Below are 25,994 nucleotides of genomic sequence, written 5' to 3' on the forward strand. Positions count from 1 at the left end.
AATCTGTGTCTTGGTCTGTGTTAAGTTCCTCACTCTTTTGTGTTACTCCTCAGAGAGAGAGCATGTTCCTTGGGAATACAGTGACCATGTTGGTGGTGATTGGTTGTGTTGTTCAGTTGGCAGCCTGCCGCCTGGCTATAAATAAGAACACGACACTTGAGATGTGAGTTTGACCGACAGAAGACATTTCACTCCACTTTTAATAGCCCTGAGAGGTCGGACCACTTATTTAACAATCTCCTTATGTCATAAGAACCTCACTATATTACATTTACAATGAAATTATACAGTGCTGGAACCTTTTGATTCAATGTATATTGGTGTCTCCATTAATATGTAACTTTGGTAAGTGGGAAATGTGAGAAGCATGGTGTAAACTATAACACCTGTTATAATGAAGTGCTCCTCTGAAGTATCACTGTTCTAATCAATCATTGCATGGTATTTTGCCAATAACAGGGGAGTTTGTAAATAAGCGGGAACAAATGAAGAGTTCATTGATTAATGACAACAGTTAAAGGTGCAATGACACACTGGAATGATTCCTGTTACATGATTCTACCAGTAAGCTGCCTCATAGTCAGGCAAACACAAGGGTTTCACTTTTTTGACTACATATTGTAAGAATAACCTGTCAAACACAGGTGTAGCTTAAAAATAAACCAGGTGTGTTCACAGATTCATTCATTCATTCAACCTTTATTTATACTCGAAAGATCATTGGGAGGCAACCCTCATTTACAATGACATCGAGTCATTACAGAAATAATTAGAAAACAGACATTAAATCAAAAAGAAAAACGGGACAGATAATACAAGACTGCTAAAATCAGTCTAAAAAAAGGCTAAAATGTACTTAGATAATTAAGCGAGTACAAAACTGCAATAAATAAACACACTTATGTAAAACAGTTACAAACAGAGGTTGGGAGGCTTAAAATCCGGTTTCTAAAATGCCCAGAAGGTAAAAGTTAATTTCCCTCAAGAAGATGCTGTATGTTGTTCCAAGAGTCTGATGCAGAATAAGAAACAGCAGATTTACCCAGTTCCGACCTGACTCGAGGAACATTCAACAGTAAACGTCTTGAGGAACTTGTCTGGTAACGCCCAGTCGAGAGATGTATGAGTTCTGTCAGGTATGAGGGTCATTTTTCTGTGAGAGCTTTATAAATAAAAAGATGCCAGTGCATATCACGTCTTTCTGTTAGAGATGACCATCCAACCTTGTTGTACAAGATACAATGATGTGTATCATAGGGGTCACCTGTAATAAATCTTAATACAGAGTGGTAGACAGAGTCGAGACGTTTAAGCGTTGTGGCAGGTGCATGCCTATAGATGACATCACCATAGTCCAAGACTGACATAAAAACAGACTCCACAACCCTCTTCCTACAGAACATTGGAAAAACAATTTTATTTCTGTAGAAATAACCAATTTTTTGCCTGAGTCTTCCTATAAGATTATTAATGTGGAAGTTAAATGTCAGTCTTTCATCAATCCACATACCCAGATATTTATATTCTGTGACTCTCTCAATCATTAGCCCATTTCTGGCAACTATCTTGATATCGTTTTTGTTAATTTCTGTAGCTCTCGAGAAAAGCATACATTTAGTTTTGTCAGCATTGAGGACTAATCGCAGGTCATTTAGGGTATCCTGCAGTACATTAAAAGACTGCTGCAAATTTGATACTTAAGGAAATTGTGCACACCAGCTCTGTGATACACTAATTGGAATAGAGCCATCAATAATAGAATAAGTACGGCCTTCCTGTGATTTCAAGTCAAAATTTTCATGTACAAAAAAAAGTTAAGCAACGTGTACATTTGTAATTGGGTATTGAAATGTATCTCACTACAAAACATTCAGAATAAGTTTATATTTTGTATTTGTGTCATCTTGGGCATTTTGTCAACCAAAAGTAATTTGTATGAGCCAAAAAAAAATATTTTTAAAATTGACTTCATCATACATGTACATTTTATTATTGACAGTATTGATTTAAGTGTATTAAAATTATTAAATTAATAAAACACATTTCTTGACATTACGATTGGTATGATTTCTTTAATGATTACAATTGTTGTTAAACATTACAACTTCTACCTCTAATACTAATCACTATTATTATTTTTATTTAGATTTTTTATTTTTTTTTGCACTTTCCCACCATGATATTTTCTACAACTGTAAAGACATAAAAGCACTCTGTGAAATAAGGCTATCATAACTTAGAAACTTGGATTCTAAACTTTTTGAGAGCCTGCATTTTTTTTTTTTACAATATTATTCCTCTCATACTTCAGGTTTCCTTAAAACGATGTGGTGGTCCCTCTTTATCCCCTGTAGGTGCACCCAGAGCCTTATGGGTGCACCCTGCCATAAGGGGGGGGGGGGGGAGCACTAAACACACACACACACACACGCGCCGTGCGGCTCGCTCTGCAGAGGCAGTGACGTCACCGGGCTGTCTCTCAGTCCCTTCCTGCTGCATCACAACAGGCGTTAGTAGCTCGAGTAGCACCAGTGACCGGGGGGACAGGATATCCACACTGCTAATTCATTGATAGAATATCTCTACTGGCGTTTTCAACCCTCAAAAACATCCTAACACGGGGGCTACCGACAGGAACTGGTTGCAGCGCGATAACCCCGCTCCAGCTGTTGGGACATGGCCAGGCCGGAACAGGTCCTGCTCTTGGAGCCTCAGCACGAACTCAAATTCAGAGGTAAGAGGGGAGGGCCCGGTTTGGACGGGAGAGGGGGGGGGGAGGGAGCTGTCTTTGCCAGCTGGGTGAGGAGGGGGCTGATCGGTGTTACGATCACCAAACTGGGTAGACTTTGCAGTAGACATTTGATGATGTATATGCAATAAAAAAAAAAGAAAAGCCCCAAAAAGGGACGGTAGGTCAACTCGCTAAACAGCTAGCTGGATTAGCTCCGGTGAGCTAAGCTAGCCGGGCCCTGTCACCACATTTCTGCTCCCTCTAAATCGGGTTTACCAAGTGAAACAAACGCCAAGAATGCCCACTAGGAAAACGCCAGTCTTCATAAATATTTCACAACGTAATAGCTTTGTGAATTCATTACATTTCATTGCACATGAACTGCAACATCTCTAGCAGGGTAGTTAGCCAACATTAGCTCGCTTTCTGATTGGCTGTCTCGCTCTGCTGTCCAGCCAGCTGTCATTTAATAACCTGACAGCTCACAGGACGAAATAGCAGGACAACCTCTCCTGTTTCATGTGGTATACACACGGGTCATTAACATGCCTGAGCTTTATTATCGCTAATAGACTTCTTAGTGAATCCCTGCATTTGGCTGCAAGATGCCACGTTGCTTTAGGCCCAAATATTGTTACATAAACAAATATGGTGCTATTATATCCGATTTGAAAAGATTACAGAGATCCTGCCACAGTGTGACATATTGCACCTTGAACTCTGGAGCAAGAAGCTTAGTTGTTTCTTACATTTTTTAAATTGTTCAAACGAAAGTTGGCCTCTCAAACGAGATTAACACATTCAAACTTTTACTCTAATCAGGAGTGAAGTTTGGAGATACATTATTATGCATCCTCTTGAAGTTTGGAGATACATTATTATGCATCCTCTTGAAGTTGTAGGCTGCCTTGATACAAGTGCAAACAAAAATGAGCTAGTTGGGATTATGGGAAATAGACCATCACAAAATAGTTTATACATTTAGTAGTAAAGCAGGTATGTGAAATAACATTCAAAGTAACATTAAATTATATAAAAGCTTTGCAGTAAATCTGCTAGTTGGCTTGAGGTGCATTGAGGGCTGTGCATGATTGACCAAAATATAATATCGCAATATTTTGGAGGATTTTACTTATAATGTTAATTGACAAAATTTTGCATCCCTCAAAAACGTGTAAAGCAAATCTCAAAAATGTGTTTGGAAAAGTCTTGTTTTTTTGTTTATCACACTCTTGTTAATAATATATTAGATTTTGTTTATGATAACAGTAAAAACAGCTTATTTAAAAAAAAAAAAAAACAGTTGTTCGTTATTCAGGTTAATGCGATACAAAAACTGTCAAATCAGCAGGCGTGTTTTGATAGTTTTTTGCAAAATGATTGACATACTCGATATTGTCATTCTGCACATTGTTAAAACAACAATTAAGATATTTGTCTTAGACCTTGTATAACGTACACTCCTAGTTTCACCTGTGCATTCAACATTTGTGCATTTTGGACTGCACTTGTTTATTAATCAAATTCTTTAGAGTCGAATTAAGTTAATTTGAATTCCAGGTTGTTACACCTTTATACAAGCAGAGTCCATCAGACATACACTGTACCAGCTGTTATTCTTATTAATACTGTAGGAATAGTGGTATTAGACTTGTGATGCTCTTGGCACTGGTCAAATTGAACTAAAAACAGAATAATTTTTAATAATTATTTTGGCCAAAAGGAAGCAACAGAGCTCTATGGTAGTGGGATACGCTTCAGAAACATGCACCAAAACGGATTTCAACTTTTTGTTGAAATTAATTTTTGCAATTTTGGTGTGTGAGTGTTTCCAGCATGAGGATGATGGGGAACTCACTCAAAAATAATCCTCCCCTTATGTTACTTGTAATAAAGGAATATGCCATGCAGTGGAGAGTGCAGCTCATTGATTATTATGTCCACACAGTTTTTTGTTTCTTGAGGTGTTACAAGAACAACAACAAACAAAACATGATCTGGTTGATCCTTCTCCAGATTACTTAGCATGAAACAGATGAACTGTTGCTATGGTTACTTGTAGTTGGATATACCTTGCAAGCTTATTTATAACTGAAATCGTTGACCGAAATTGTGTTAAATATATTTTAACACAATATAACAAGTATATTCCATATGTTTGGTGTCTTATCATATGTTTACATGGACGAGCATTAACCACAAAGAAAGGAGCTATGTGCCTTCTCAGTATATTACACAAAACAAGAAATCCCATGCTCCAGGCTCCATGTTATATGTAGGCATGTCGTGTGAAATTTCAGTAAAACGGATCGTAGGACAATTTTTTAGCCAAAGTCTCAGACCATCTGTGAGCCAAACACTCAAATTTTAGGGACTGGGCTTCTCCATTTTGTAATCATTTTCATCGTCGTCAGGAGTGCTGTTAACAAATCTTTACAAAACACTGCCAGCTCCCCACTTTTCATCTCCTATTTATTAAATCTAACCTTGAGAGTCGACAGCTTCAAATATCTGCTCTTCATAATAGTTTTTAACTGCCTTTTGTGGTTTTTCTTGAGCTGGGTGCTCTCCCAAGAAACTTTCAGGAAGTAGTAGATCAGGTGTACAGTAGTCAGTGGCGTGAGTCCCTTTCATTAAAGGCCTTTAGAAGTTGAGCCAAGCCTGTGAGGGTCTGAGTTTCCTCTCTGTCTTTGCTCAAAGGAGAAGGGAAGTGTCAGTTGCTCTGGATGTTTGCTGAGCTGAAATTTTATCTTGAATCTGGTGTATGTGCTAATTCTGAAACAGTTCCATGTTTTCATGCACAGTGAGGGGGCCTCTTTCAAGTGAACTGGCTTTACTCGCCATACTAGCAACAGCAGCGACCTAGTTTACAAGTTAGTTTGAAATATATGCTTCAGTAGAAAGTTTGGCTAGGCTAAGTTTTGTATTTTTCTTATATTTGTGTGTATGAATTACAATTTACAGCTCCAATCTTGTTTGTATTTAAACTGGAAGTTGGTCATCAAATGTTAAGTTCACTGTGAACACTTGTGAGAAATCATGAGTTTTACATAGAAGTTATTTATCGCCTCGGCAGCTTAAAAAACATCACAAGACTGTCTTAGTGTCTCAAACCAACAACAACCACTATAGATGTTTGCTTATTGCTGACAATCGGGTGGTTCAGATACTGTGTGATGAACAAATCTTAATATGCAGCAGTACAGTGATAAAAACATGGATAAATAATTATAGAAAAGAAGTGTCTTAGTGTGACTCTGTAAAAAAAAGTCAAAATGGTCTGATTCCAGCTTTTTATAGACCTTTTTCTGGTTTCTTTTTTTGTCTTTGATGTTAAAGGGAATATCTTTGGGTTGTGGGAAAAAACAAAATCAAGATAGTAGATGACATCTTGGGATTTAGGAATAGATAACATGTTTCAACATTTTCTCGCATTTTATGGACCATAAAAATAACCGATGATGTCAATGGAAATAATCATTAGACGCATCTCTAAATCTGCGTCAGGCCTTCCTAAAAGATCTAAAAGTTATTATTCCTGTCATTGACATAAGATAATTTATGAATAATGTTGTAATTTTTTTAACAAACTGTAAAGCTTCAAAATTATTTTCAGTGACTTTCTTAAGTTTAATTGATTAGAAATAAGTGGTGTTGGCACTTAACTTCCTAACTTTCTGTGAAGTTAACGTACCTTTTTTTCCATATAGCCCCTTAGTTGACTATAAATTAGCTCTGATGTCAGCAGACGTTCTGGAAAAACACAGGAGTGACTAATAGTTGCCAGTTAGTTAATCTGGACGCATTTCTTTGAACAGTTTCTGGACTTCTGTCAATAAATAAACCGTTGCCAGAATAAAATGAGAATAAATTAGTGACACGTAACTCTGTGGTTTTGTAAGGGAGCATTTTGGTTATTCATGGAATAAGATTTGTTGGAATTAAATGGGGGATACAAGTAAGAGCACAACCTGTACATAATGAGTAATGTGCAGATAATATCAAATAAGACTCATTAGACTCTGGATTTACCCCAGCATTAATCCATTAGCACGATTAGATTTGCACATTTTAATGTCCAAAGAGCTCTAATGTCCAACAGACTTTACATTTCTGTTTATGTCATTATCACTCACATGAAAAGAAAACCTCACGCTAAAGTGGAAATTCCTTCACTTCATTCGTCTTCTTAGGATGAATCAAAGGTGCTCTCCGCTCTTTTGGCTGGTGTTAAATTTAAGAGCAATAACTGAATTTATTAATCTGTCTGGTGCCTCTGGACCTCTGATTCAGTCTTCCCACATCTTGTATTATTTTCAGCAGTTTAAATAGGACCGGCACATATTGAGAGCTTTTTCCCAGGTTGGAAAAACTGCAACGCTAATGAATTCTCTGTGTGGTGTAAAGGGATTAAATATGGACAATAAGAAGATGTAAATCAATTCAAATCAGATTTTTTTTAAACAATAGCTCCACATTGTTTGAACACTTCCTTTTAACAGATAATTCATGGAATGAGTTTGTTCAATCTAAAGCTTGCATGGCTGAAGAGTCATATATGTTATATTCCTATTTTTATTTATCTATAAGGATACTTTGATGCATTGGTTTAACATCTGTATCAGCCAATATCGGTCCTCTTGACAGACATCAGCAAATAATGTGGCATTAACCGATGTCAGTAGCCGTTGTTGTACCTGTGGTGTCGTATTGATTCAGTGCTGACATGTAGTACACCTACACGCTGAGAAGAGGCTTTTCATTGAGCAGAGGAAGTCACCTGTTGGAGTCAGTGTCAGACATGAGAGACAATGATGGCATTGTGGGAATCTTTTTATTAAATCTTGAGTAAAACTATCAATCATTAAAAACAAACTTTGCTGCACTTGGCAGCAAAACTATGATGATCTAAAATTTCAGATAAAATAAAGAATACATGCTTATATATTAGTCCTGATTATTTAGCAACCTCTGTTTAAAATCTCAAATTATTGATTTTGCTATGTGTACTCTATACACAGTATCACTTTGTGTTTTTGGTTATTTTTTGGTTGCACAATTTCAACACTGTTTCTATGTTAATGCTGCAATATATAACAGCAACTTTTAAACAATTAAGAGTAAAAAGCAGTTCTTGTCAGTTGTTTTTATTTTCTGTTTGTCAGGGAGGTTCATAAAGGTCTATTCATTATAATTTTGTGTAGCAACAGATAATGAATTTGATATTGCGTGCTGATTATGTATGTCAATTAGTTTACTAAGAGACACTCATTTGCTTTAATTGAGTCACTTTCTGATGCCTCAGCTCACACACACTTCAGGCTTCTTTGAGTTTTTGTGCCAGTGCCAGTTTCATTCTCCATCAGTCTGTGTATGTGTGATTTTCTCCAACCATGTGGAATTTTAATCAACTTGATCAATGTGGTTTGTGAGATCATAACTCCAAACGTGTTAAACACTTCGAAAAATGTAAACGAAAATAGATCTCAGTTTTTATTGATGTGATGTTATCTGATGCCAAACCTTTTTAGTTCTTTTACGTATGTTGAAATTAAAATTAAAATTGCAGTCTCTAGAAGACATAATATAAGTTCAAACCAATACATGTTCTTCTGAACTAACCCTGTCTTGTTTAATACAGAGTTGTTTAGGTTTTCACCTCCTGCTCTTCCTTCTTCGCAGGTCCTTTCTCAGACGTGGTCACAGCAATTCTCAAGCTCTCCAACCCTACAGACAGGAATGTGTGTTTCAAGGTTAAGACGACAGCGCCGCGCCGGTACTGTGTGCGGCCAAACAGCGGAATCATCGATGCAGGAACGTCAATCAACGTCTCAGGTAAGGATTGAAGAGAGTATGTGGTATATGGTACTTGGTGCTTGGTTCCTGTGGTATAACCACATGTCGAGGTCCATTTTATCTCAGAGCATAGTAAAAAAAGAGGATTTAAAACACTGCAGACAACTGATCAGTGAGAAAGAATAATCTCTAAAATGGTCGTTTACCGGACACGTGACATCCTTCAAGAGCAAAAAGAACAAATGACAAGAAATAAACATCTCTTAACTAATTGTAATCGCAATTTTTTTTTATTCACTTGACCGAGATTTCTTTAATTTTTGAGTCAGCAAAACAATGTTATGGTAAAATGATGAATGCAGATGTTATTTCAAGATCATGTTATAGCAGTTGTGCCTGTGACAAGTTTCAAAAGGGATAAAAAAATTTTTTTTAAACAATACGTTACTCTTTAGAGCACAGTCCTCATTCCCAGTCGAGACAGGTACAGGCTACTTTTTCCACACTGTACCACCTCTGCCTTTTACAGCCACGGGCTCAATTTACAAACTCCCATATCTGGTGTCAACAACTGCAAACTGTGTCACAGGGGCCTGCAGTCAGCAAGTGGGCGAAAAATCAGCACAGTTCTCTATGTCACTTGCCATCATTTCTTCCACTTATTGGGTTGAGAAAGGTCACAGGTTCGAGCCCCAAAAGGAGATTGTTTTCTGCGGATGTAGTTAGTATGGGCAAACACATGTAGCCTTGTTGTGTTTAGGGAGCACTCAAAAGCAGTGAACTTATCAGGATAACAAGGGGTTGTGCTCTCTCAACTTGTTGGCTTTGTATGCTTTTAAACTGGACTCATTAAGTTAATTTAAAGAAACATATAGGTTTATCAACATACCACACTATTCTTTGGTCATCTTGCTTCACTAACCCTGATAAAAGCAGTCACACAAAGTTGGTTATTAACCTTTTTAAGTCAAACCCAGGGTTTCCATTAGGGCATTCACATAAGAGGAGCCATGTTAGCTCCATATTACCTATCACGATCATGAAAGAGTCTGCCTTCAGGAGTTGGTCATAGTTTAAAAACTCAGATAATATAATGATATTAAGAAATATAAAGAAGGTAAACACATAATCCAGACTACAGTCAACAGAGCTGCAGCAACAGATGCAGAAAGAACTGGCAGGAAAAAAACTCATGGACTGCGTGAATGCGCCAAATAAGCCTTATTACTACACTTATTTGTGCTCAATAGATCTGACTTTACCTCTGTTTATTCCCTTAAATGTATCTTAACATGTAGCAACAACATAAGGGACAAGTTAGACTGATTAACAAACGTTTCACTTTTTTTAAAATTTTGATACCTAATGGTATAGACATTGGACTGTCTAAAAGCACTTGCTTTGTTCATGTCAGTATTAACCCTGCAGCCTTGTACACAACCTGCAGCTTCATACACAGCCCAGCATTCCTGTCTACATGCTGTACTTCTTTAACTAGGTTTCCCGAATCTTGCTGCAGTGTAACCATTACAAACTGCAACAACAGCATTTTTCATAACACCTTAAAATTCAAGGAGAGATCTGTGAGTGTGGCATGAGCTTCAAATCATAGGACTTGCATAAGATCTGGATGCTTGATGGTGAATGTTAGCTTTTTTTTTTTTTACATCCATGCTTTTTTAGTGGATGACAACATACAGAACAAGTGATGGTGGAGTTAATACCCCCAAATATGCAGCAGTGCAGAAGCAGTTCAGAAAAAGACTGTAAGCATATAATTAAATACATCAAAATATATTCTTTGTGTGTGTAAACTTAAGTTTGTTTACAACAAAACTGCACAGGCAACCTTTCTTTCTTCCTACATTATACTTAACTGATAAAGTCTCCTGAGCATACAAAACAGCTCTGAATAGAGTAGAACAAACATGTCTTGGTTGTCAAAACATTTCAAAAGGGGTCTCGTGTAAAGAATTTCAGAATTTTTCACAAATAGTCACTCCTAAACTAACGGTATTTCCCTCAATTTAACAAGACTGCATTGATATATAACACTTTCCAGTCTAGTTTGTCTCGTATTTCTAGCCTGTAATTTACAAAAAAATCAGCACAAAGAAGCTACTTAGACACACATCCACTTGCACTGAGAAAGAGAGCTGTCTGCCACAGGATACCTACAAACTGGAGATGTGTCATTTGCTGGCTTAGCTGAGATACACATAGTGCTTTTGAAGCATAACCCAGCTGTAACTGTATATGTAATATATAATGTAGCCATGACCACAGGAATGTTGCTGAGCTTGATTGGTGTTATGTAGCAGCTCGAGTGGAAAATATGTGGCGTCAACGTCCTGAAGATCCTTGTGTCCACAAATATTGAGCTTATTATGTCAGAAAGTTGTCTGACATATTCAGGACATGTTATATAAAATTAATGGAGGCACAAAGCAAAAAGAAAAACACCACAATAACATGTAACTACTCTATTGTTATCTCTGAAGGCTTCATAAGCCTGCGCTGACCTATATTATACTGAATAAAAGACTGAAACAAAGCAGTTCCTGCTTATGTGAGTTAATGATGCCAGGACAAAGAAGCCAAAGGAGTCACTTCAAACTTTTTCTCTTTTTTATTTTTCAAATCATAAACATTTAACACATTGGTCTCCATTCTGTATGAAACTTGTTTCGCTTTCTCGCACATTTGACATATTTAAGAGTGTTTGCCTTTCAGACATTTACCAGTACTTGCACATTTTCCTGGTATGGAAACTTTTTATAGTGAACATATAGATCAGAAACGATGCTTGTGATTTTAGAAATGGACTCACACAGTTTATCCAGTAAAGTGTGCTCAAATTATAGTTGACATTAGTATCAGCATAGTCTGCAGCAAATGTAGGAAAGCATCACAGCTGAAGACTATGGTCTGTATTGAAGCTAGTTTGTAAAGCAGCTTTCTCAGTACATACGCAGACTCTTACTGTTGAAAAATCATTGAATAATCCACTCTGAATGGACTAAATTAATTCATAAAACGTATAGTTCAATATAGGTCAGCTCTATTCTCCTGACTTTTTTCAATATAACTTTTATGCTTTGATGCTCCAACTCAGCCTGTTCCTATATTTAAAAAATGTCTTTTGACATTTTAACCCACTAACTAGATTTCCACAACAGAACCTAACTTCTCAGTGTTCAGCTGGTTCCTTTAAAAGCGTGGTGGATGTATTGCTGTCGACTCCTGGGTTGTTGTTAAAATGGGTTATCTGGTCTATATCCTTTTTGGTTGATATTGAATTAGATGGACACAGGAGAGCACAATCAGAATGTGTGTGATCCTGCTGCCACGAGAAGCCTGAATATGAGAAAGTTTCATGAGAGTTGGCTCCTACATCCCGGTGAGTTTTCCCTCAAGGCCTGTATCGCCACAGCTCTGGTTGACTTTCTCTCTCACTCCCACGCTATATCGTCTCTGTAGGTTTGCTGATCTTTGACCAAGCTTTAGTGTTGAGCAATATAGAGAAACGTAGATGGGGAACAGTCGTTTACAACTGAGGCTTCTCTGAGTCGCTGTGAAAAGGTTACTGTTATAGATAGGGGTGTCACACAACGAGCAGTGTGAGATCATGTGTCATATCATATCTCGTTTCGCATCATGTCTTAAAGTCCCCTTCTAATCCACCTTGTATCTTGTTCCGTTAGTCAGTGCAGTGTTTTCGTAATCAAACGGAGACATTATCTTTTGTTTTTGCCACATCTGTTTCTTTATTTTCATTAATTTGTCAGACACAGTATTTGTTTTCTGCAATGCGGCTGAGAATTTATATTTAGTGGGTCAGAGAAGTGCTGAAGTCTCAATTTATACTTTTATTGAAACTGGATGACAGAATACAGATTGTTTTTCTTGTATCATACCATATGGACATTGAAATTAAGCATTGCATTTTTCAAAAATTGCACTTAAAACTTTCCAGAAGTGATGAAATAATGGATTTATAATAAGTCTGCAGATTGACTGAATAAATCTGTGTAAATTCAAAAGTTAAGTTTTGCTACTTAACTCCGTTTTTGCATAATACATAGGTTTTCGGCTGTACTTGTGTGACTACAACAAAATATTTATAGACACATTTTAAACTATATATTTGGATATTTTTGGTTTGTTTTAATTGATTTAAACAAGGACAACAAAGATGTAGCTCAGCAATATACAACCTTGTGTAGGTCTACTCCATATGTAGGAATCCACATAAAGGAACAATGATAATTGATCAGGGCAATTACATTTCCTACTTTTACCCTCTTTGGGCTTTTCCACCTAAAGTTTAACTATATAATACTGAAACTATAATATATAAGTTTTCAGCTCATAAAAACACACAATATCCTACAGATATGTAATCATATACAGAAAAAACATGACGTACACGTAGCATAATACACTAAGACACACACATCCTCAGCCCATATACCGGTATCATTTTGCACATTAAGCTAAAATCAGAACAGCTCTGGTTTGCATTTCACCTTAACTTCACTTTTGATTTAAATTATTTCATGTCTGGATTTTATTAGATTTAGATTTGAGTTGGTAATATTTTTCTGTTTTGGCAGAACTTTTTGGAGAAAGATGATTGTCAAAATTTAGATCTATGAAGTTTTTTTTTCTTTTTTTTCACAGTTGGAAGATAAAACTTTCCTGGTTAGAGAGGCACCGATAAGTAAACCACTGATACCAATGTTTTAAATTAAAATGTTGCTGATAACTGGTTCTGATGATTCTTTGTGTCCCTTTTTCAAATGAGCTATGCTATTGGAGTATTGAAATGTCATTAGTTCAGGTCTTACAAAGTGCATATAGCTGATCTTTGTCAGATATAGTTTGACTCTAAGACTCCCAAACTGCCAACATTGTCTGTCACTTTTGACCTTGAAAACAAATCAGTTTATCCAACAGCTGACGTCTTCTGCCAAATCAAACTCCTCTTATCTTAAGGAACAGTTGTACTAGCTTGCCAGCTTTAGATTGAAGTGACACAATGGAGACACATTGTTTACTGACATCAGTGTTTGCCTCATCATTTGCCGATTGGCGATGTTTGTCAACAAGTCCGATGTTGGCTGATACCGATGCTCAACCGACACCCATTTGCATCCCTACTGGTTACTCTTGTATTATCTTGTTAAATGTATCTGAAAAACTGGCTCCATGTATTTGTGAATATGAGGTAATATGAACCTTGGGTGGACCTCTGTAAGCACTTCAAGGTAAATAGTTAGCAGGGACTGTTTTGAGCGCCTTTTCTCGTGGGACACATTTAATTAGCGACAGGAAAGGAAAGTTTTCTTGCCTTCCTCCCTCACCCCTCTAATGGTTCCATTCATCATAAACAAGCAGACAGGCGATAACCCTCCTGCTTGACCGTGTTGACTACAATTAGCCTCTGTGAGTGTTATAAATGATTACACTGCGTGGAGAAGGAATAAGTCAGGCCATTAGCAGACGTAGCTTTTTGTAAAAGTGTGTTCAGAGACTGTAGATCAAAGAAGCTGTAAATCATTTTTTCCCCGCTTGATGTGTGTGTTTTCATTCTCAGGCTGTGGCTCTGGATCTTTAGTTCTCGTGTTATTTGCTGATTCTCAATGAACGTACATGCTATCCTGCCTTCAATCTCTAGTATTGTCCCCTCGGACCTGAGGTAGATGACCGTGCAAATTGGTTCTGACTCAAACAGGACGTTCTCAATCTGTTCATGCCGTCTGTTTCTGGTTTGGGATATTGAACCGCCCTGATTGCTTTAATGATGCACTACATCTCCGTGGTTTTCCACTCTGGGGAGAATTGGCATGTGCCATGTATGAAAACCATCCTGATAGCCGTGCTTGTTTTGAAATTAGGAGGTCATTTGTTTCAAGCAAAGGCCAAAGAATCACCCAAAACAGTGGTACTGATGTCAAATATGCCTCACAATTACTAATTTCAAAGCTGAAGTCAAAGGAGTAAATAGATAACCAATCAATAGCTATTTTCATCCCCTCCCTTCCACTTGGAAAACGGACATAAGAAAGTGATCATTGTAAATCATCGTTACAGCTTTGAAATACCTTCCCAGTCATTGGAATGACATCAAATAACACACCAGTGACTGAGAGGCCTGATGTGGTGATGCCTTAAAGTAGTCTTCCAACCCCACACCTGCTTTTTGTTAGAGGGATATGTAACGTTAAGAAAGAAAAAAAACAGGGTTGGAAGCTGTTAGAAAGATTACCCCCTGGGGTATTTCTAGATCTGTCAGTGTTTCGCCGTCATGGTAACACAAACTTGGACATAAATCATCTCCAGCACTTTTTTCCGTGCAGCAGAGGCAAGCCCAGAGCCTTGAAGACGTGGAGGCCCTACTTTACTGTTTGACAAATTCATGGGTATTTGATACTCACTAATTCAAATTTAATCCAGACGAGTGGACACAGAGTTGGGGAAGGGAGGGCGAAGGAAAGATGCTGACAAAGAAAAGTAACGGATTAATCGCTGGGGTTTCAGAAGTGTTTATTTTGCGTTTGGTGGTGCAGCAGGTTTCTCCCACAAATCACATTGTGTTCCTGCAGCAGTTTGAAGGGCACTAACAAGACACTTCATCAGACATGTTGGGTGAAGACAGGAAGTGAGGACGAGGTTCTGAAAAAGGGAAACAAAACTAAGTGGAGTCACATCAACACAAAGTGACCAGAGGAATCATGGGTAGACCTCCTGATGACAGACTGTGTCTTCTGTGGTGCAACCTTTGTCATAACACCCGTTTCCCTCTCCTCATGATTTACGTAAATCCTTTCATGCAGCTGTGTACTTAAATAATAGATCCTCTTAAAAGATATGATATTCTGAAGTTTATTTCTGTTAAAGGGACTTCATAGTTTTAGTATCAATCTTTACGGCAGTGGTTTCACACGTGTATAGAAACAAATAACTGTCATAATATTTTGAATCTTATATTTAACTGGATGTGTGGCTTTATACTTTAACAGCTTATGATGACATGAAAATAAAGTATATTACCAATACAAACTGATAGTGTTCACATTTACCGTAAATATTTCCGTCCCAGTGTCTGGCTGATTAGGGAATGTTCGTTGCATCTCTCTGCCCCTCATTTCCTGACATCTCTTACCTTTCCCTGGTTAACCAAGGAGTACAATTGCCAAGTATGTAATTATCTTTCATGGTGTTTGCTGAAAATGTCCACACTTAATGATCATTTGTGGTTACATTGAACAACTACGTATTAAGGTCCTTACAAGACATCACATTAATGCAGCCTTGCTTTCCTCCCCTTCCTATATCTTTGAGCAGTGCAATGAAACAGGGGTTTTCTCCTTTAAAGTTTTCACAAAAATGATATTATGTTTCTTCTTTCCTGTCTCGTTTATTATTTCTGGATCCGGCAGATTAAACTTGTTCGCTCTTGCAGGGATTTCCCTGAACCACTGTCCTTAATCATTTTAACAACCCAACCAGAGCTTGCAGTCTTTTCTTACCCTTTATCACCTTGTTTTAACTTTTCTTTTCACAGAGAATGAGAGAATGAATCCTGAAGTCTTTATAACGTATGCTCTCTTGCCTATGCTGACACTGGTTGTGTTTTTGTGTTTCAGTTATGCTTCAGCCCTTTGACTACGATCCCAATGAGAAGAGCAAACACAAGTTCATGGTCCAGTCCCTGTTAGCACCTCCTGACATGACCGACATGGAGGGAGTGGTGAGTGTTTCACTTCAGATTTAATGACTTTTACTGTAAGGAAAGAGGCAGTCAATCAGCCAGGGTGAGAGGTCGTGTCATAGCGCTGACACATTGCAAAAGAAAATGAGGAGAGTTAAGCCAAAGCAGCATGTGTGGTCTCATCTCTTAGGCAATGCTCACACAGCAGGTCAATCTGAGTCAGATTATTTTGCTCCGTTGTGACTCAGATCTGATTTTGTTTATGACAGTGTGAATAGCACAGGTCACATGATATCTGATCTTTTCAAATCAGATTTTGGCCACTTTAATATGTGAATCCAAATCGGATACAGTCCGGATCTTTTCCAATGTGGCTTCAGTCTGAACAGTGAGGTCGGAAAGCAACTTTAACGGTAATCTAACCCAGTAAGAAGTGAAACACCTTCGTATTGCTGAAAAAACAGGGTTAACCATAAAGTTACCTCAATAACTGCGAAGAACACACTTTTTATTTTACTGGTGGTTGTAGATGTGATTGGGTTTTTTCTTCTGCGCATGCTGTAATGTGAACAGCCATACAAGAAAAAACGTTTCTGAGCAAAAATTCTGATTTGAGCTTTAAGGCTTGCAGAGAGAACGGGACCTTACACCACCACCTGGATAGCTTTAATCTGCCTGCAAATGTGTTGCATGATGTAGTGACTCACACTTACATAAAAAATACCTACACACACTGAATCAACCTAAGCCATTCTAACAATAGAGAGAGTCCACTGCAAGACAGCCTGAATCCTGTTCCATAACTGTCCATGCCTGTGTCCGTAACCTTCACAGAAATTAGATTTAAATCAGAAGAGCACACCAGAGATAGACCGCAACGCAGCACCCCCTGCTTTACATGAGAAGTGGAGTCAGACACCCAATTGGAACAACTAAAGGTTGCAAGACTTTGACCCACTCAGATAATTTCACAGTACCCTGAAAGATTCAAATTACGCCCACCTTACATGCTATATTGACGGCAATCTTACTGTAAAAATAATCGTCAAAGTCATCATTTGCTTAAATTGAAATGATTACATTTGAAATATGACTTATTCTGCTGAGCAGCAAATCACCACTCTGGTGTTTCTACTCAGTGGCCTCAGCCTTGGACCCAGTGGGGGTGTTATTGGAGCTTTCAGTCCTCCTGTGAAGAGCCATAATCAGCAGCCAGCTCCCTCCTCACTCTGAGGGCGCGGTCACACTGGCCATCCGTACCGTGCTGTACCCAAGCACGATTGCCCCCCCGCAGCGCCATTCTCCCGCTGGCCGGCGCGGCCCGCGGTCACACTACACAGGACTATCCGTGCCTAAGCACGATTACCTCTTGTACATAAATTTAAAAATAAAATAGACGCACGGCCGAGTCCACAGGCGAGTCCGCAGCCGCACATCAGAGAACAACACAGAGCATGACAGCTACTTTACTGACTTTACAGCTTATTTTAAGCCATTTTAATCAGACACAGCAATAAATTAATTGTTCTCCGTTGTGCGGGCGTTCGCACGGACTCGGCCGCGCGGATGCCCGCACATCGGAGAACAACACAGAGCATGACAGCTACTTTGTGTCTTATATTGTGTCATTTAGTCAGATACAGCCATGAAACTCTGGATTTCTCCTTAATGAAGGCTATCAACGTTGTTTACCCGCGTGCTTGTGCTCGTGCATGAAGTGTACCGTGCCGAAGCACACCTCTCCGAAGTGTGCCAAAGCCAAGGAAGTGTACCGTGCCTGAGCACGATACGGAGCGGTCACACTGGTCAAAAGAACTGGACTTTAGCGTTGAAGCGTGCTTGGGCACGGTACGGATGGCCAGTGTAACCGTGACCTGAGTTTGCTGCTTTTGATCTGAAATATTCAAACTATCCTTCCCTTTGTCTTTCTTCTTGGCATATAACAGCCATCTTTGAAGCCATTCAGTCTGACTTGCTATAAACAAAAAACTACACCGACAAATGTTGCAGTTGGTTGTACTTTCTTTAGCTATGTTACACTGGTCCCTTGTGCCTTGATATGATTTTAAAAGTATCATTTGTTGGAATTATTTTTATTTACTTTTCTTCCTTTATGTGTCTCTAGTGGAAGGAGGCCAAGCCAGACGAGCTGATGGACTCTAAGCTGAGGTGTGTTTTTGACATGCCAGCCGAGAATGAAAAAACGGTAAGCACATGCTTATTCTGCACTGCTCTACACCTCACCATGTCAGTTTTCACCATCACTGTATATACAATAAAATATATATAAATATTACAAGGGAAATATGCATCTTGAAGTCTCCTGCTCATTTTCTTTTGGCCTCAGCAGGGTGCCAAAGATTTTTTTTTTATTACTTGTATGGCTTTTTTTTTTTGTCTCTAAAGTTTCTTAACCTCTCTCAGCTACACTTACAAGCATCCCTTCCCTTTAGAGGTCGTTTTTTTGTTTAAAATTTATTCTCACATGCACTTGGTTTTGATTCTTCTCGGACCCCACGCAGCTTTAGGGATGTTATCTCGTCATGATATGAGCTACTTCTACTGCCTTCATGATCACAAGGAGCAGAAAAATACCCATGGTAGCTGTTTGCAATTCATCTTGCGCTGTGCAATGCAAACACATGACTCCCAGTCGTCACTGAGCAACACAGAGTCCATTACACAACGACAATGCTGATTGAAACCAACTTGTTCCACTTATAAAAGGCACCCCTGGGTGAACTCTACCCCAAACATAGAGGTAGAGGCTCTGTGTTTCTGCAGGCCTGTGACTACGCAGAAGTAATGTTTGTTAAAAGTCTACAAGTCTCCTCATGTAAACTTTAAAAATATACATGTGCCAGGCAGCTACATCGACAAAATCAACGTGGAAACATTGTTTTAGCAAAAGACAACTCTTTGCATGATAACTTGTAACTCTTACAGCACGACATGGAGTCCAACAAGATGATGTCGTCCAACTTGCTGAAGTCAGAGTCCTCTTCGCTGCCTCTGAAGTCAATGAGCTCCACCCTGGACGACGGGGAGGTGAAGAAGATCATGGAGGAGTGCAAGAGGCTGCAGATGGAGGCTCAGAGGCTACGGGAAGAAAACAAACAGATCAGGGTGAGTAAGAGGAATCCAGGACTTCAGCTGATAAATTTGTATATTTCATTTGTATATAGCAAAGCCACAGGTATCACTAGTGTCAGTGGCACTGATACACTCTTTTGTGTTGTGTTTGGCAAGGAGAACTGCAAAGAATGGTGATACAATTAGCCTTTGCTTTGCCTTCTGCACTTTAAACTAACTGCAGAGACTCTTGAGGGTAAAACTTTTCCCAGTTTTCCTGATCGTTGCAGCTTTCAGCTTGTATTAATCACTGCAGAGCAAACGTTGGATGTGATCACTCACCTACTGAGCTGAATCAGACAGATCCAGGTGTAGTCATTGCAACAGCTCTTCACTCACTAAACATACCTGCTCTACCTGCTATACCTGCTGATTTGCATTCAGATGATGCTGTATAGGTCTTACTACAAGAAAAATCGGTGTCCATCTATTCGTCTGTATGACGATTCTCAATATATCTCAAGAACTCCTCTGAGATCTGATTGAGATTTTCAGTAAAGACGTTGTGAAAAGCTAAATATTAATTTCGACTGACAAGGTACAGTAACATTACTGCACTTTGCACTAATATGACTCTGTAAGCGTCTTGTGCCCATTTGCAAACTTTGCAGCTTGAGTTTGTTTATGTGTAGTCAACTGTTGCCACAATGTCTGTAGTTCGTGGCTAAATGGATGCATCGGAGTGGGTCACTCATTACATGAGTTGAGTTAGGTTTGTGAGGTTCCAAAAGTATAGAGCTAACTTGAAGATCAACAATGTAAGAGAAAACTTTTTGCCGTAGGATGAATTTATTCATTTATTTGTATGCCAGCCCGAGACATAACTTGGGTTACCAGGTAAAGCTGCTAAACATGAGACAATGATAACCGTACAGTCATTTCATCACAATCTGTTTTGTATAATATCAGCAGCGATGTCTCTCTGCTTCTTAATGTACGGATTTCTCACGAGATGACCTGAGCCCGCTGCCAAGGTTACATATTGCAGTAAACAGGCGATCGTGCTACGCTATGGACATGGGACAGATGCCATTCTTCCTGTTGAAAGTTATTGTGCTATAAAATTGACCTTTGAAACTTCTATTTTAAAGTGGAAAAGTTACATATTGTTGCTTTATTGTGACTGTGATCAAAACAAATGCAGAGTCCACTTTTTTGTGCAATGGTGGTGTCTTCATCCTATAAGAGTTTTCCATAAATAAGAAAAATAAGATGTGATGAACTTAATTGTTCATCACTATCATTATAGTGATAGTAGTATAAAATTGCAGGATTCCTGCCAATACACAACCCTAGCTAAAAGAGGGAAATATCTGCTTCACTGCTTAAAATAAGACTAAAAGATGTTCCTCTTTTAAGAAAATGATGAATCTATTCTAATAACTATGATATCTGCTGTATATTTAATCTCGTAACACATGGTTCAAACAACCCATCTGTCTTCAGGCTTAAATTAAAAACTGTAAGGAGCTTTTTCTTCCGCTAAATGAGCAAAGTTTTATCTCAATCAACAAAATGAGCGATGAGATCACAGTTACATTAGTGGTTCCTGGTTATTTCTTGTCCTGATCAATGTTCACAATCAAGATAAGAAAATTGATTGGAAACACAAGACATTGCAGTGTTCTCCACCCTTTAGTGTTTTTTTAACATTAACTCCAGATTGAGGTTTGTAAGAAGTAAAACTGCTCATTTCTATAATCAGTGGCAGACCTCAGGGTTCAAGAAATCAATGAGTGTGACATCCATCACAACGATCAATGAAGTAAGATTTAAAAAATTGGGGGTTTATTAAAGTTTGGCTGGAAATGAGTCACAAACACACACACCACAGACAGCTAAGGGAAAGCGGTCCTCTCCTCAACACCACCATCACCACCTCCTCCTTCTCCCCTCTCAGTTCTTGCCAGAGGCAGAACGACTGTTGGCTGCTCCTGCGGCTGAGATTAAACTAACAGAGAGCCCCCCCCCCCCCCCCCCCCCCCCCCCCACCCGCTGCTGGGAAATGAAGTGTGTTGAAGCCTGGCGCCTTCTGCCGTCCCTGGGGGATTTGGTCAGATGAAGATTTAAGCAGATCCTATTTCTTTGAGCTAGTAAATAAATACTGTCTTATCATATTGATGACAAACTGACTGTTTTCTACTTCAACAATCACTTCATTTATTTTGCTCTCTTGTTTTTTTCTTTTATTTTTTTACTAATTTAATTATTCCTCAATAAGCCTTATACCTAACTCATGTCTTTTTCCACACCCTTTTATTGCTCTAGGAGGATGACGGTCTTCGGATGAGGAAGAGCAACATGATGTCATCTCAGCACTCCTCAGTTGGCATGAAGAGAGAGGAGGGCTTGAGCGCCCGTTCAGTGGCCCTCATCGTGCTCTTCTTCGTGGTGGGCGTCATCGTGGGCAAGTTGGTCTTGTAGACGGCAGCGCAGTTCGGTCGGCCGCAGCATGCTTTCTGGGGGGGAAGAAAAGCAAACACGGGATCTGGGATTTTTGGATCAGAAATGCCATAATGTCGCTGGGTGGGGGGGTGGTACTAGTTTTGATTCAGTCTCATTTATGTAAAAAACTTTCAAAAGTAATGTATGAGGAAAAAAAGAAGAAAAACGATTTATGATCTTATGAACAAACCTACTGTTACAGCTCTTGCCTCTGCGTAATCATCACATAATCATTCTGGTCCTCTTCCCAAAGTTTCTTGTATAGATGAATGGTTTTGTGGGTGGGGGTTAACAAAAACATGATAAATGCTCGTGATTCAGACCAATGGATTTTCTAACACCGGCAAAGTGGTGTTGGTGTGATTGAGTCAGTTTGCAATTGTACGAATGTCATTTTAGTGTATTGTTGTTTCTTTTTCTAAACGGCAGAGGCCAGAGCCTATGTATATTTAAACAAAGCCCCTCCCCCCCTTCTCCCCACTGTACAGTACATCCAGGTGTTCCTTCCAGCTAAACCCCCTTTAAGGAAGGGAATAACCAGAGAGATGATCCGCACAGTCGGGGTTACACACAGGGCTAAGAAACTGACTTGTCCAATCAGAGGCTTTGTAAAAATCAGCTCATCCTTGATTGTAGAGCGACCTTGATCAGTGGATGAAACACAATACCATAGGTATTTTCTTTCCTCGTGTTTTTATTTCACTCTACCTTACTCCGCTCACCTTTCACTCAGTGCTCACCACACCCCCGGTTGTCTGAGGGGGATGTTTGACTGCATGCGTTCACACAACAGAGTGTTGCATCTGGACTTTTCAATCTAATTTAATTGCTTTTTTTTAAATGGTGATAATAATATGTGATTTGGCTGTAGGTTTGCACAACTACATTTTCTGATTGTTTTCTCTTTCTTTTGTGTTTTTTGTTCCATTTTTATGATTTCAAGTAAATTTTCTTTGTTGTTGTTGTTAGGGTTGAAGCATTTAAGAATATTGCAGCTACCAGAAATGAGCTCCAGATTTGTATGATTAGTTCATTTCTGTTCTCCAGATAAAGCCTTGCCTTGTGACCTGTTTGGGCAAGTTATTCTCAGGCCAAGATGGAGGTTTATAAATATATATATATATATATACACACAGTACAATAACATATATATACACACACACACGCACAGTCAGAGAAAGCATGCATACATATACTGTAGTGAGGAAAGAATGGACAGAAGGTGCATGCAGAGTTGAATGGTTATGTCCTTCCTTGCCAACTTCAACAACATCAAGGTTCTGTAAGAGTGTAAGGCACCTTGGTCTTTTCCATCTCTTTATTGTTTCCTACTGAGCCATACATTTGTTGACTTTCTGTTTTGCTTGGGGCAAATGTATGCAAGAGATCAACTGAGTGTTTTGAGCCGCATGTCCTCCACTGCTGGTGAGTTTGCTGTTTTTTCTTTCAACTCCACTGCAGTTTAATTTTTGGGTGTTTGTTCAGCATTTATCCGTTGCTTATTAACGTTGTATCCTCACTGCATTTTAAGTTGTGTTTGTATTTAATGCACAAAGATTAAGAGTGTCTCTTCTTTGATCTTCCTTCAGCATACCACATGTTTTTTATGCAAAAGAAAGATGGGGGTGGAAATAAGCATACAGCAGACTGGCCTGGATGGGACCACATGATGACAATGTACTGTTCTAAAAACTGATGGTTATTTTCTCGTAAAAATAAACAACAGGGAAAAAAACGAACTGTCATAATGTTCCATATCCAAATTTGCACAAGGAAATAAGAAGAAGAGTATGTCATTTTGCTTTGCAATATTTGACAGAAAAAGAGTAAATTATTTATCCCATTTTATCCACTTAAATTTGGGTGTTTCCCCGCTTTGCTAAAATTAAAGAAAAAGGACAAAATGCCCCCATCGTTTCGTGTAAAGTGGGGTGGAACACAATGGATCTGATTGCTGGGTTAATAATTGAAATAAACATCAGCTTGTGTTTTAACTGTATCTCTGTAAAGTCGTTGGGTTGAGGATGACTTGCTGCTTAAAGGGAGGGCAGAGCTGATCCTGAGCTACAGTCAAGTCTCGGGCCATCAGACCTGGGTCACTTAGTACTTGCAGAATTCTTTTTTTTTTTGTTCATTGAATCCTGGTTGGAGTATCAGAACATGTTAAACAAGTAAAATATTTTAAAAGAACCAGAATATACTGTTGCGTGATTATTAATTTACCACTGTCCGGCTCTGATTCCATTAATGCTTATCGGGCACTCCAAACAGGAACTAACAATAAAATGTAAATACTAGTTGATCCAGGCAGGGTTGTAAAAACACACTACACTAACCTTTTCTGGAGTCTCTGACCATCACCGTGATCAATGTAAGCAGTCGGGAAACTGTTTTGTATGTATATAAATAAATAAATAAGTCTATCTGAGAAGAAGATTAATATTCCTAGTCAAGTAGTCTCTCTGGTGTATAAAAACTACCCAACCTGGTTGGACTATGTAGCATCTTAATAAATTAAATGAATAAAGCCCCTACCAAACCGAGTGAAGTTATTGTCATTGTTAGTTGTCATGAACATTCATATACAGTATATAGTGCATTATACAAAGGTGGTCCCTAAGTTCCTGTAGTGTGGGTATGTTTACGATTTGAAATGTGCCGAACAAGTATAGAGAAAGTGTTATCTTGTGATGTCTTCCACCAACTATTGCTACAGAGGTTAGCTCATTTAGTCCGAGGTTTAAAAAAAATACAAACATAAAGGCAAAGCTTATTCCCCTTTCAAAAGCAATAGAGACTATAGAGGTTCTGACCATGTGAAAACTTTTTAAAGAATAGAGTCAATAAAATGTGTCAACTTCTACAATTCACTTAGCAGACGCTTTTATCCAAAGCGACGTACATCAGAGAGTAAGTACAACACAAGCAAGGATCTGGAAAAAAAAGGGAACAATGTCAGTAAGAGCAAACGGATCAGTTTTGAGTCCGATTGGACACACAGGTGCAGACAGGCATTGCACAGAGGCAAAGCACAACATTGACGGCAGTTCTTGAGAGCTCTAATCAGTATAGAAACCATCTTATAAGTCATCATTATCAAACAAAAACCATCGTCATCATCATCAATAATATTGAGACCATCATCAGTAGGTATTCATGAAAGAGCTGGGTCTTTAGCTTTTTCTTAAAGGTACAGAGGGACTCTGCAGATCGAATGGAGTTTGGAAGTTCATTCCACCACCAGGGGGGCGACAGAGGAGAAGAGTCTAGTCAGAGACTTAGGACCCTGTTGTGAAGGTTGGATCAGACGCCTTTCATTGGCAGAGCGTAGTGGGCAAATGAGGTTGAAATGTCTAAATGGTTCTCATATTTTCATAAGAACAAACCCTAAATTGACCCACAAATATTTTGAAACCCCCTCATTTAACGTTACATTTAATAATCATCCTTTGAGTCTGGGTCTGATAATCAAATGTGCTTTTATTGGTTACGTCTTTGCAAAGTTAGTTTAAACACTCAGTGGACTCTCACCACTACAACGTTTCAATACCGTAGCAAATCGACCTACACAGAATCTATCATGTCTGAAGAGTTAAATTAAAGGATACAGTTAGTATATTTATACCATAAGGTATATTTTCAGATGTGGATGGAAATCAGATATGACCTCTGAGGGCCTGTGAGAGGTCAAATCCAAGATGGCCACCATTCCCTTGGAGCTAATGGTGCGCTCCATTTACCTCAGAAGTTGGATGTCGGAGCAGGAAATTTCGTCACAACCAAGTTGACCTCGTTCCGGTTACAAGTTGGCAACAAGTTGCAAAAGCAGCATGGACGCCTCCAGGAGTAGGCCTACCTTTGTTTTGTAAGCTGATACCAGGTGATTAGAACACATGATAGTTGAGGCGAAAGCAGCATGACGACCTGTCAACAGATAGAACTTACATGGTACCAACAGTGTGATTGACTTCATTACACAAAAACAAGACTAAAATTCTAAAGAGCGAGTTCTGACTCCTGGGCGTTCCTGATGACAATGATCATATTTGAAAGTTAGTTAGCTAATCTAGCTAGTTAGCCATCTAGCAAGCTACTTGTTTTCAAAGTGCCATCAAATAACTACTCATGAAGCCAATGTTTTTAAGTTAGTTAGCTAAGTTAGCCAGCTAGTTA

The 25,994-nt window shown here is 38.7% G+C and overlaps 1 protein-coding gene across 1 annotated transcript; it reads left to right on the top strand.

Annotated features, from left to right (window-relative positions):
• The first annotated feature begins 2,474 nt into the window (after positions 1–2,474).
• Positions 2,475–24,364, top strand: LOC132978214 (vesicle-associated membrane protein-associated protein B/C-like). Its single transcript, XM_061043344.1, has 6 exons — positions 2,475–2,734; positions 8,414–8,566; positions 16,180–16,283; positions 18,370–18,450; positions 19,191–19,370; positions 21,645–24,364. Exons 1-6 carry the CDS (start codon positions 2,677–2,679, stop codon positions 21,798–21,800), a joined length of 732 nt encoding a protein of 243 aa, XP_060899327.1. The 5' UTR covers positions 2,475–2,676; the 3' UTR covers positions 21,801–24,364.
• Positions 24,365–25,994: the final 1,630 nt, after the last annotated feature.

The sequence above is a fragment of the Labrus mixtus genome, chromosome 7 (genome assembly GCF_963584025.1).
Source record: "Labrus mixtus chromosome 7, fLabMix1.1, whole genome shotgun sequence".
NCBI classification, from domain to species: domain Eukaryota; kingdom Metazoa; phylum Chordata; class Actinopteri; order Labriformes; family Labridae; genus Labrus; species Labrus mixtus.